General features: G+C 33.5%; 2 protein-coding genes across 2 annotated transcripts; one reads left to right on the top strand and one right to left on the bottom strand.

Annotated features, from left to right (window-relative positions):
* On the top strand, window positions 1,791-4,288 carry LOC107632365 (pentatricopeptide repeat-containing protein At1g79540-like). The gene is made up of 4 exons (XM_016336052.1): window positions 1,791-1,844; window positions 1,944-2,370; window positions 2,468-3,641; window positions 4,276-4,288. Exons 1-4 carry the CDS (start codon window positions 1,791-1,793, stop codon window positions 4,286-4,288), a joined length of 1,668 nt encoding a protein of 555 aa, XP_016191538.1.
* Window positions 8,210-10,397, bottom strand: LOC107629212 (aquaporin PIP2-7). Its single transcript, XM_016331934.2, has 4 exons — window positions 9,995-10,397; window positions 9,485-9,780; window positions 9,046-9,186; window positions 8,210-8,615 (listed from the first exon to the last, which is right to left on the bottom strand). Exons 1-4 carry the CDS (start codon window positions 10,317-10,319, stop codon window positions 8,502-8,504), a joined length of 876 nt encoding a protein of 291 aa, XP_016187420.1. The 5' UTR covers window positions 10,320-10,397; the 3' UTR covers window positions 8,210-8,501.

Below are 12,102 nucleotides of genomic sequence, written 5' to 3'. Positions count from 1 at the left end.
ATAAACATTAAATCTTAAATTTTAATTCTTCTAAAAAAATTTAACTAATATTAACTATTCAAAAGGCACTTCATATATACTTGTTCCAAAAAACCTATGGTTAGATCCTATTTTGGCTAAAATGAATATTTAAAAGTTATTTACATCTTATGCATACATATATCATATAAAATAGTAATATCTAGATAGGTTGTTTCGAGAATCTTCTATGTTTATGTTGATAAAAATGCATAGGATTAATTAATGTAACTCCTATGCCATTACATTGATAATTTGATATTGAAAAAAGTTTCAATAAATTGTAGTAAAGGTTTCATCTTGTTACTTCTTCCTTCTTTTTTCCTAAGTTGCTTAATTTATGATAATATTCACCATTACATATGATTGTGATTGTTGTAACAATCTAAAATGTTCCATCAAGGATATCCCCTTGAAATTAGAATATGCGGCTAATACCTTCATTTTTATATATTTTTTTTCAACCTTATCTAAGAAAATAAGACTATATAAAGCCAAGAGTAATTTTCTTCAATTTTATTATTCAATTCATAATTCTATCATTGCATTTGTACATCAACCTATCATGAAACTTTTTTTTTTAATCTTGGGTGTGGTTTAGATTCACGTAGCAATTAAAATTAGTGACCATTTTTAAATTTCCATTTGTATAATAATTACAAATTAACAGAACACTAAATAATCATTAATGATAATTTAACTATTTATGAGTGCCTTTTTCTCAACAAAGAGTGTGCCCGTATAACTATATAAAATGGACATAAAATACATGAAGGTATGAGGTGAATTAATTAGCTCATTCATTAGTTTATGTATGCATATAATATAATAATATATGAAATGAGGGGCACAAAAGTAAGGAATTCGAGGCCATATCCACCGAACATAGTAATATTGTGAACTTTTTTTTCGTGATGGTTATGGTATTTAAATTTTTGTGTCTAATTTATTAAAAATTAATATTTAATTTAAATTATATAAAAATAGCAGTTTATTGTAAAATTATTTTTCTTAGAATAAACTAGCAATAAAATTTGAATTTAAAATCTCTTACCTATTATCTAAAATTTATTATCTTTTATGAAGTTTATGATAGTTGTACACTTGTAGATAACTAGTTATCTTCATTGGCACAAAAAAAAAAAAATCTTTTTTATAATGACTTGGTAGGAATAATCTTTTTATATTTGAGTGGTTAGTAATATTAAATTAGTCTTATGGACATTTTCATCTATCGGCCCCCTCAAAAAGAGATTTAAAAAAGCCTCTCTGATATTCGTTATAACTTATAAGTTTATTACTCTTTACTCTGTTTTTAGGTCTCACCTATTGCCCTCTTCCCCAAACGCCACAAGATAGCACCCCGCTGCCACCATCATCACCCCGATCCCTCTATGCTGTTGTGGAAACGAGTCCATTTCCACAATGCTTCCGGACTGCTCACAAGGTTCCTCCCTCGCCGATTGCAGCACCACTCTTCCGCTGACGCAGACGCCGTCGTCGTCACGCGAGATCTCCCTAATCGTAACCGCGGACTCCCTCTCCGTTTTTGCGTGTGGGTCGCGCTCAAGTTCGAGAGCCTCGTGGATCAGCATTCCCGTAACGAGGTAAGTTGCACTCTCGCCACTAAGGAGTGGTGCTCCCTTTACTGGGACGCGCTCCAGCTTCTGAATAAATCTGGGATTTTCATAAGTTCTGAATCTGTTAGAGCCCTCATAAGGACCTATTCCTATATGGGTCTTGTTGAATAAGCCATTAAGTGTTTTGATAGAATGTCTAAGTTCGACTGTGAGCCCAGTGCTCACGCCTATAACACTATCTTGAAGGTTGTGCTCAAGAAAGACTTGTTTGTGTTGGCTTTTTCGCTCTATAATGTTATGCTTAGGTCTAATTCTTTGCCAGATGACCACACGTACACTCTCTAGATTGGTGGATTCTGTAAGATTGAAAACTTCAACGCTGTCCTCGAGATGCTCGATGATATGAGCAAGAAGGGTGTGCTGCCTGATGTTAAGATGTATACGGCTATTATTTATGGCCTCTGTCAGTGGAAGAAGGTTGATGAGGCGTTTAGGTTGTTTAACACTATGAAAAAAAATGGGTGCTTGCCTACTTTGCGCTGTTATAATGTCTTGATTGATGGGTTTTGCAAGAACGGAAGGACAGATGAAGCACTTTCTTTGCTGTCTTTGTTGAGGATAGATGATTTTGCTCTTAATCTGCAAAGTTACTGTTCTCTGATAAATAGCTTCATTCACGCCAAGAGATATAGTGAGGCATATGTATGGTACACCAAGATGTTTAAGAGGGGAATTGTGCCGGATGTTACTTTATATGCTATCATGATACGTGGTTTGTCCAAAGAGGATAGGGTTGGTGAAGCTGCAAAGATGTTAGATGACAGACGCCTATTGTTACAATGCATTAATCAAAGGTTTTTGTGACATAGGTCGTTTGGACCAAGCTAGATCTCTTCAGCTTGAGGTTTCCAAGGACGAACAATTTCATAATGCTTACACCTACACCATTCTCATCTATGGCATGTGTAGGAATGGAATGGTTGGAGAGGCACGGGAGATATTTAATCAGATGGAAAAACTTGGATGTCTCCCTTCAGTTGTGACCTTCAGTGCTCTGATGCATGGCCTTTGCAAGGCTCGCAGAATTGAGGAAGCACACCTTTTACTGCACGAGATGGAGATTGGGAGAAGCCCATCTTTGTTTTTCCGGCTTTCTCAGGGTTCTGACAGGGTTTTTGATAGTGTTAGTCTCCAGAAAAAGGTGGAGCAAATGTGCGAGGCTGGTGAAGTTTTGAATGCTTACAAGCTTCTCAAACAACTTGCTGGGAGTGGGGTTGTGCCTAACATTATCACATACAACATTTTAATCAATGGTTTTTGCAAAACTGGTAATATCAACGCTGCTATCAAGCTTTTCAAGGAGCTGCAACTAAAGGGGATCTCACCTGATTCTATTACTTATGGGACACTTGTTGATGGACTTTATAGGGCTAACAGAGAAGATGACGCCTTTAAGATCCGTGAACATATGTTGAAGCATGGTTGTCAACCTGGATTATCAAATTCTAATGCCCATATGAGCTGGTTAAACAAAAAGGGGAAGGTCTCGATGGCCTTCAATATTTACTTTGAATATCTGAAAAGCCTTCCGAAGTTGGATAATGATTCAATCAACGTGTTGGAGAACCATTTTATCAGAGAAAATGTGAAAGAAGTAATTCGAGGCTTACTGGAAATGGACTTCAAATGTAGAGATTTTAATTTAGCTCCATACACAATTCTAATTACTGGGTTCTGTATGGCAAAAAAGATAGATGAAGCATTAGCTATATTTTCTGTTCTTGGTGAGTTCAATATTAATATCAATCCTACAAGTTGTGTACATTTGATTGATATTCTCTGTGAGGAAGGGAAGCTGGATGATACAGTAAACATATTCTTCTACACCCTAGAAAAAAGTTTCATGTTGAGGCCAAGAATTTGTAACAAGCTCCTCAAATGTCTCCTTCTTTCGATAGATAAAAAGGACTATGCTATTGATCTTGTTGACAGGATGCAGTCCCATGAATACTGTTTGAATTCACATCAGTATGACAAAGCAATGTACGTTATTCGACGGCTAAGGAGAAGGAGGAGCAATAAAATGGATAATTTTGAATGATTGAATAACTCTGACTATTCAAGATGGATATTATTCTTTATTTTGCTCCTCAATGATACCCTGTTAAGGGAGAATGGTTATGAATCGGGTGGCTTGCTACACTTTCAGGATGAACCATAGGTACTGTATAATACTTATGTATATGCTGAAAGTTGTCTTATCTTTCCAGAGTTATGGTGGAATAATTTTAGGGATCATTTGTCTCTTCACCCTAAGAGATCCAGACTAGGGAATGAGTCACCTAGAACTCATAAATTCATATACGCACTTCATACTACTATTTTTTCTTCATTTCTAAAAGAATTCAAAGAGTGAGAGTGAGTGAGTGGGGTAGTAGTTTGTTTAACCTTCAGCTTTGAGGAAGCTTAGCATGTGCTAAGAAATGTGGATTCCCAGTAAAATTCTCAAATGGTTTCTTGTTTTTTGGAATTTAAGTTGGTCTGTTTTAGGCTTTCTATTAGCAAATTTTATTTTTAATTTTCTAATTCCATTGTTTAATTCAATTCTTATTTCTTCTAGTTAGCTTTTAGCTGAGTTTTGAAGCATTTTAAGCGTTTCTTTTACTGTGTTTTGCAGGTACAAGGGATAGGAATGATTCGCTGCAATATCTGGCTTGAGCATTAGGCCCGAGCCTAGCTACGTTGTGAGTGTGCTCGAGTATGGTAAAATTTTGACAATGTGCTCAAGTACAACATAAACACACTCTAGAACAATAATGCATAAACAGAAAAATCTGTTCTCAAGCTTAATGATTAGTAAAATGCTCCTTAGTAGATATAAAGTCAACATTGGTGCATGCCTAACCTAACCTAACCTAACTTCTTCCCAGAAGACTAAGGAAGCTGAGGAAAAGTGTTTGAGAGAAGACTGAATGTTTTGGAGGTTCATTTGAGGCACTTGAGACTTTCTTAGGCTCGTCTTTGTATCTCAAATGGAGGATTCCACCTGTACTTCATTTTCTTCACTTTTTTAATATCTTTGTGGTTCACTTTTCCATAATCTGATGTGATGTTTAAGAGTGTGTACCATAAACTAATAGAATTTTCTTCAAATTTAGAATACCTGAGAGTGAAAATTAGATTGTATGAACATGCTAGTGATTGAGAGTTACTACAAGTGACTACACATCATCGCTTGCCCTGCTTTGTTCAATGTCTTTTCAGTCATTTAATTGTTTCTCCTCCTTCCTACTTTAAGTTTTGCTCAGGAGACTCTAGATGTTCCAGATTGCTAGGTTTTGAAATTTGGGTACAAAAGATACTATGCTCTTCTGCCTATTCTTACCAAAGAATTTGCTTCTAGTTATATGTTTATAGGCAAAGTATTTGATGACTCTCCAAGAGAGCTCCATTAGATGGAGTTACCCAATTTATTTACAAAAAGGTCCTAACTCACTATGATATATTTACAATTACACCCCAGGCGGCAACCAGCGGTGAGATCTTAAATAGCGGAACAAACTTGAAAATTGATCTGAGACACAACTTCTTGGGACAAAATCCTGTTATCCAGGATGTTGCATTCACTTCCCTCTCTTGGCGTGTATAGTTAAGCCGAAATTGAATGTTAATCTCCCAATTGGCTTATATAGTCAGTCTCTACAATCTCTAATATACTCCATTAATAGTGTGTTATGTAGTTTGTGAGTTTTATCATTGTGTATGTGTTGCAATCACTGCTACCACTTGCACTGTTATTGACTATGTAATCATATCTAGCTTTGTTAAAGTGTATAAGAACATAAGGATCAACTTGCTATACCAGTGAATCTCTCTGGAATTGCTTTCTAATTTACCCTTGTAATTACTTGAACTTCTGATTTGAAAATGTATTGATACTTCAAGCTAAACTTTTATTACAGTATTCCTGAAATTTTCCGGTTGTTTTCATTTTAAAAATATTTTTTTAAGGAAAAAAAAGAAAAGAATGAAATCCACCATTGAGTATATGCCCTCATGCCCCAGATTTGCTTCCGTCTCATCTATGTTTTTTCACATCAAAATTGTTGCCATTTTCTATTGGAAATCTGGACCTGTATGTGAGGTTGCATTGTCATAGTTACTTCCTAGTACAAGTACTTAATTGGAATAATCTGATAATAATGCACTTGTTTGTGCTAGAATTTTTGTCTCAACTGTCAATTTCAGGTTCTGATGATATGTCCCTTAGTTGATATCAGGTTTTTCACTTTGTGGATTGTATTTGGATAAAACTAGAAGTGGTGAGGATCTCAGCAATGAAGAAGATAAGGTTTTATTCTGGGATAATGTATCTTTTAAAGGCGATAATGATGACGAAGAAGATTATGAGTTTGACGACACAAATGAATATGCGGTGGACGTAATTGTGTGCAATGAAATAGAGTGTGACATGCAACAAGTTGAAGAGCAAAAATTGTGTTTTATCGAAATTATTGAAGGCTTAGATATATATGAAAATGACCCAGGTTCGATGAAAAGGGAAATTTGTGTATAGGGTGATTTTGTGCATGGAACAATATTAGAGCAAACTTTAGATGAGCGCCTTTGCATTATGTCAAAGCGGCAAAGACTCACCAAGTGGACCCCAGAAGTAGATTTTTGCACTACAAGACTAGTTTATCTTATTTTCTGTAATTCTTAGTTATTAGATTAGTATATATAGAACAAGGATCACTCTTGTTCGGAACTTTTATGCCTTATTTTCAAATTACATTGTTTCCTTGTACAGTATGAGTTACTAACATCCTAGGTTAAGGTTAGGAGCTCTGCTAATTCTTATGGATTAATCATATCACTATTCCACTTCAATCTATGCTTGATTCTATTTTAAGATGCATCTTCGTTCTTCATCCTAATAGGTTGGGAGTGTAACTTGACCGTCATCCCAATTCCATATGGGTTCTTGCGAGTCCTTGACGGGATAGTATGGAACCACAAGCTTGATTATACATCTCTTAGATGGTTAATCCACGGCTTCGTTGGGGACTTCTCGAGGCATCAGTTCAGCCGAAGTGCGGGGCGATTAGGGCTTTTATGATATTTCTCTGATCTGAAAAATCCGACCTTGTCTGTGGCGTTTTGAGTAGGATCACCAAGGGAATGGACTGCTAGAGCTTTACCCCGTTTGTAAACCCCGTTAAATTAGTAAAAAATTAGTCAATAAATTAATTTTTAATAAAAAAAATTAGAAATGTCAATATTATATTAAATTAGGATAGAGCTCATCGAAGCGAGATTTTTGACACTAATTTCAAAGAAATCGGCCCAAAATTAGACCAAACGGAACAAACCGATTGAACCATGCCCAAACTGGGCCCGTAGGCCCAACCGGGCCAACCTTTAAATGGGCTAAAGCTCATTTACTCTCCCACTTCAGCCTAAATATGTATCTTAAAATGAAAATTAGACAAATTCGACACCAGAATAGACGATGTTAAAAATTAACCTTATATATATATATATCCTCAGTTATGATGTACGGATATTGATACGGCTACGGGACACGACACGACACAGAACATGCCGACATATAAATTTTAAAATCTTACATGACACGGGACACGCATACATATAAAATATAAAGTATTTTTTAAATAAATCGTAATGATATTTTGATATTTTGTTAATATTAAAATATAAATTAATTTTTTAATTATATCAAGTATTTAAAATATTTTTTGTTTTAATAAATAATAATATATACTATATCTAAATTTATTTTAAAAATATATGTTAAGAATAAAACTGGACACGCTGTCACGTGATGATATTTAAGTGTGTCCAAGTGTGCTCGGATAAAATTTTTTTTTTATTATTGAGACACAATTTGGACACAGCAAACAACCAGACACGCGTATCGAGCGAGTATCGATGGATATCGTATCCAAAATGTGTCCAACACGTGAATATAACAACTTAACGAAGTATCCGTACTTTATAGGTCCAGCATCCGCAATTAATGAAAGAATTGGGAAAAAAAAAAAGGCGAAAGCTTCATGTGTCACGTCCCATAACCACCACAATAATAGATAACCTTCTAAGTGAGAATATTGAATTGCAATGGTAACTAATATATTTATATAATTAGAACAATGCTTTTTTTTTTAACTATGAGTGAGATTTGACTCCGAGATTTTTAAATGAGGACGAAAAAATTATACTATTTGAATTATAATTTATTAGCTACAATTAGAACAATGTTATTTTAACGTAATATATAAATTTTATTAAATATAAAACAAAAGAAAAATAAAAAGACTGATGTTATTAAATACACACCTCTAAAAATATATCTGATTTTTTTTCCTTCTTATTAAATCAGCCCTAGTTTATGTAGTATATGTTCTAAAAAAATGCATGTTTACTCATATTTTTGTTCCTTTATTAATAATATCACTAAAAAAGACCCACTTGCACAAGTTTAATATAAATTTAATTAGGTCACATACACTATTGGATAAGCATCACAAAAGAAACCTATTAGCAATGTTAGAAGTTAATACAGCTGGCTAGATTAGACCCCATAAATATAAATAGTGTATACACTAACTAGGGTTAATAATAATATAATAAAGTGAGAACAAGGTAAGCAAAGCAAATACATACATATATTGAAAACCAAAGGGAAAAAAAGGGGGATACAAAATAACACCCTTAGTTAGCTAAACTGGATATTAAAAGATAATAATTATTAATTAAGCTAATCTAAAAGAAAAGACCAAATAGACAAATTAAAGAGGGACCCCTCATACAAATTAAACTTACATTACACTCCACTCCTTGATGAATTTATTTATTAAATTATATATAATATTTGCTTAATTAATGGTTGCTCCTGAAGGATCCAAGGGCTTTTATGGCAGATGCTTTAATAATGTGTTCATGGTAGATTGCAGCCGCTGCAGCTCCAAGAATTGGTCCAACCCAGAATATCCACTGAATTATTGAAACAACAGAACAATTATAAAAATCATAAAAATTAAATATAAATTACATTTTTTTACATAAGAATGTTAGGGCCATCAATTTTTGTTATTTGTAGTCATCAAATAATCATTAATGATAATTTTAATGGTATGAGATTTTATTCAATAGCTAGGAATTACTCACTTTTTTTTGCAGGTTACATACTGGCCAAAATTTAATAAAATTACTGACCCTCTAAATTTTTTCTTTTTGATATATTAATTAAAGAAAAATCTAGGGGCCAGCAACTTTTCCAAATTCTGATCAGCATGTAACCACCAAAAAAAGTGAGTTATTGAATGAAATTTCACACCATTCAAATCATTATAGATGATTATTTGATAGCTACAAATCACAAAAATTGCTGATCCCTAACATTCCTTGTTAATTAATTACTTACATGGTCATCCCAGATTTTGTCTTTGTTGTAAATCACGGCAGCTCCGAAGCTTCTTGCCGGGTTGATGCCGGTGCCGGTTACCGGGATTGTGGCCAAGTGAACCATGAACACAGCAAATCCAATTGGCAGTGGTGCCAACACCTTTATTTTGTTATATTTTTTCATTTCAATTAGTTCATCCATAATAATAAAAAAATAATACAGTTATTTTTATACGAAGTTGATAATTTGACACGATTGATCGGTCAAAATTCAATTGAAGTTAATTTTACGTGAAGTTGATACCTAAAAATCGTTAGATAAAAAATCAGTCAAATCATCTGACGGCTCTCAGTATCAACTTCACGTGAAATCGCCTGCACCTGAATTTTCACTTTAATTAAATTATCATCTAATAATTCTCAACTATCAATTGACATAACACGTGTCCACATCTTACAGGAACATGGGAGTCTCTGGCGTTTCTCTTAGGGTCAGTGGCAGAGAAGACAGTGTAGACAAGAACGAAGGTGCCAATAATTTCAGCACCCAAAGCAGTTCCTTTGTTGTAACCAGGATGAACGTAGTTGGCACCACCTCCATACCTATCAAAGTAAGCTTTCTGGAATCCCTTGGCCAGTCCGGCGCCGCAGATGGCGCCGGCACACTGTGCCACTATGTACAACAGTGCCCTTATCAGCGACACCTTCCGGCCAAGGAACAACCCAAATGTCACTGCAGGGTTGATGTGTCCTCCTACAGTAACAAACATAAAGAGACTCGAATTCGCAACCTCTTAATTGAATATAGAGAGACTGTACTATTTGAATTATAACTCATTGGTATTTAATATTTAAAAAATTAAAATTAATTTTTTTATTTATAAATTACAAAATTATTTTTTATCAAAAGATTTTGCAAAAAAAAATCTGTTTTTTTTTTTAATTTAAAATTTAGAGTTTAGGATTACCGGAAATGCCAGCAGTGCAATAAACAAGGATGAAGATCATGCCACCAAAGGCCCAAGCAATACCCAAGATTCCAACACCATCACACTGAGTGTTACCCTTGATTGTGGTATCACTTTGGTTACTATAACCAATAATGGTCAAGACAGTGATGTAAAGGAATAAAAGTGTTGCTATGAACTCAGCTATGAGTGCTCTATAGAAGGACCACTTTGTAAGCTCCTCTGCATCAATCAATGGTGCTGGTGGTGGTTCATGGTAGTCTTTTGCTGAGTATTCTCCTCCTCCTCCTCCTCTTTGCTCTTCAACTTCAACATCTTTAGCCATTTTTTTTTTCTCTTCTTTGATTCTTTAGTGGAATATGATACACTAGTTTTTGTGTGTGGTCTTGTTCCAAATGGGGTGTGTATTTAAGTAATGAAAGTGAGATAGTGTGTGCAATATTTAAATTAAGGAAAAATATAGGTAGATAATAAAAATACTAAATAACGTGAATAATAGATATATCGAATGTTCATTTCATTAGGTGTACGAATGGTTATTTTAATGTAATGTGTTTTTATTTAATTAGTAGTTATTCATATTGTTCAAAAAAGTCATTGTTTACCTAGCAGTTCCCTTAAATTAAAATATAATAATGGGGTTGCTTTAATTTGCTTTGTTTTGTGTTTGTTTGGTGAGTGTATGTGGATATGGACAACAGGACAAGGATATGGTTAATATAAATTTTTGTATTAGCTTCATTTTTTTTTTGCAGGAAAAGTCTAGGGCCAGCAATTTTATTACATTTTGGCCAGCATATAACCAGCAGAAAAAGGTGAGCTATTGGATAAAATTTCACATCAATCTCACACCATCAAATTATCATTGATGGCTAATTGATGGCTACCAATCACAAATGTTGCTGGCCCTAGCATTGCTCTTTCTTGCATGGTCCCATTCTATAACAACCATTCCAACGGCTCTTATTTCATGTAAATTAGTATTTATTTTCATAGAGATGATGTCTTTTATTTAAAGGAATAAATTTAGGGAATTAACTTTACAATTATTTATTTTATTTTTAGCAACAATAAAAATAACTTCTAATATATTTATCGGTAATTGTACATTAATTAATTGTATTATGTTTTGTCTCTAAAAAGTTTAGTGACAATTGTATAATTACCAATAAATTTTTTTTTAATGACAACAAAAAATATATAATTATCGTTGTAACATATAGTATACTATTAATTAATTTTAAGGACTAATTTTAATATGGAAAAGTATATCTACCACCCTTGATTTGATATACCTGGAAGGTTCTCATAAATCAACCGCTCCATTAAAGTGGTTATGGGAAAGTGTAAAAATTGTATATGGCATTATTGCATGGCAATAATTATTGATATATGAGTGACATCAAACATTAGAATATGAAATTAAGGGCAACACAATGGTCTACTTTTCCCTACTTTGCTGCTCTGTCTCTCACTAATTTGGCAAACCCTAATTAATGCTATGGTCCCAATTTTTTTACCAATGGGTCATCCCTATCTCTCTTCTCAATTGAATCTTATTTCGTTTCATAGCACACAGAAAATAAAATTTTGATAAATGTTCTAGCTTAGACTTCTAGTTTACTTTCCTCTTTAATATAATATATTTAAAAAATTCCATACATATAATAATTAAGGTTTGATTTTTTTTGTTGGTGAATCTTATCATATGTAAGAATATAAAGTTTAGATTATTATACATGGCTGTTACTCTATGAAGCACGGACACTTTGCTGAATTGTGTTTGCGTGTTAGACACATTTCGGACACGATACTCACCGACATTCGTCCGACACGTGTGTGTGTCTGCAGTGTCCAACCGTGTCTTAATAAAAAACAAAAAAAATTTTCTTCAGACACGCTTGGACACACCTAAATACTATCATGTGTCAGCGTGTCCAGTCTTATGCTTAACATATATTCTTAAAATAAATTTAGATATAGTATATATTATTATTTATTAAAACAAAAAATATTTTAAATACTTGATATAATTAAAATAAGACATTAAAAATAATAAAAAATTTTAATTTATATTTTAATATCGATAAAATATCAAAATATAACTA

Source organism: Arachis ipaensis, chromosome B03 (assembly GCF_000816755.2).
Source record: "Arachis ipaensis cultivar K30076 chromosome B03, Araip1.1, whole genome shotgun sequence".
Lineage (NCBI taxonomy): Eukaryota > Viridiplantae > Streptophyta > Magnoliopsida > Fabales > Fabaceae > Arachis > Arachis ipaensis.
This window is presented reverse-complemented; position numbering and strand designations above follow the sequence as displayed.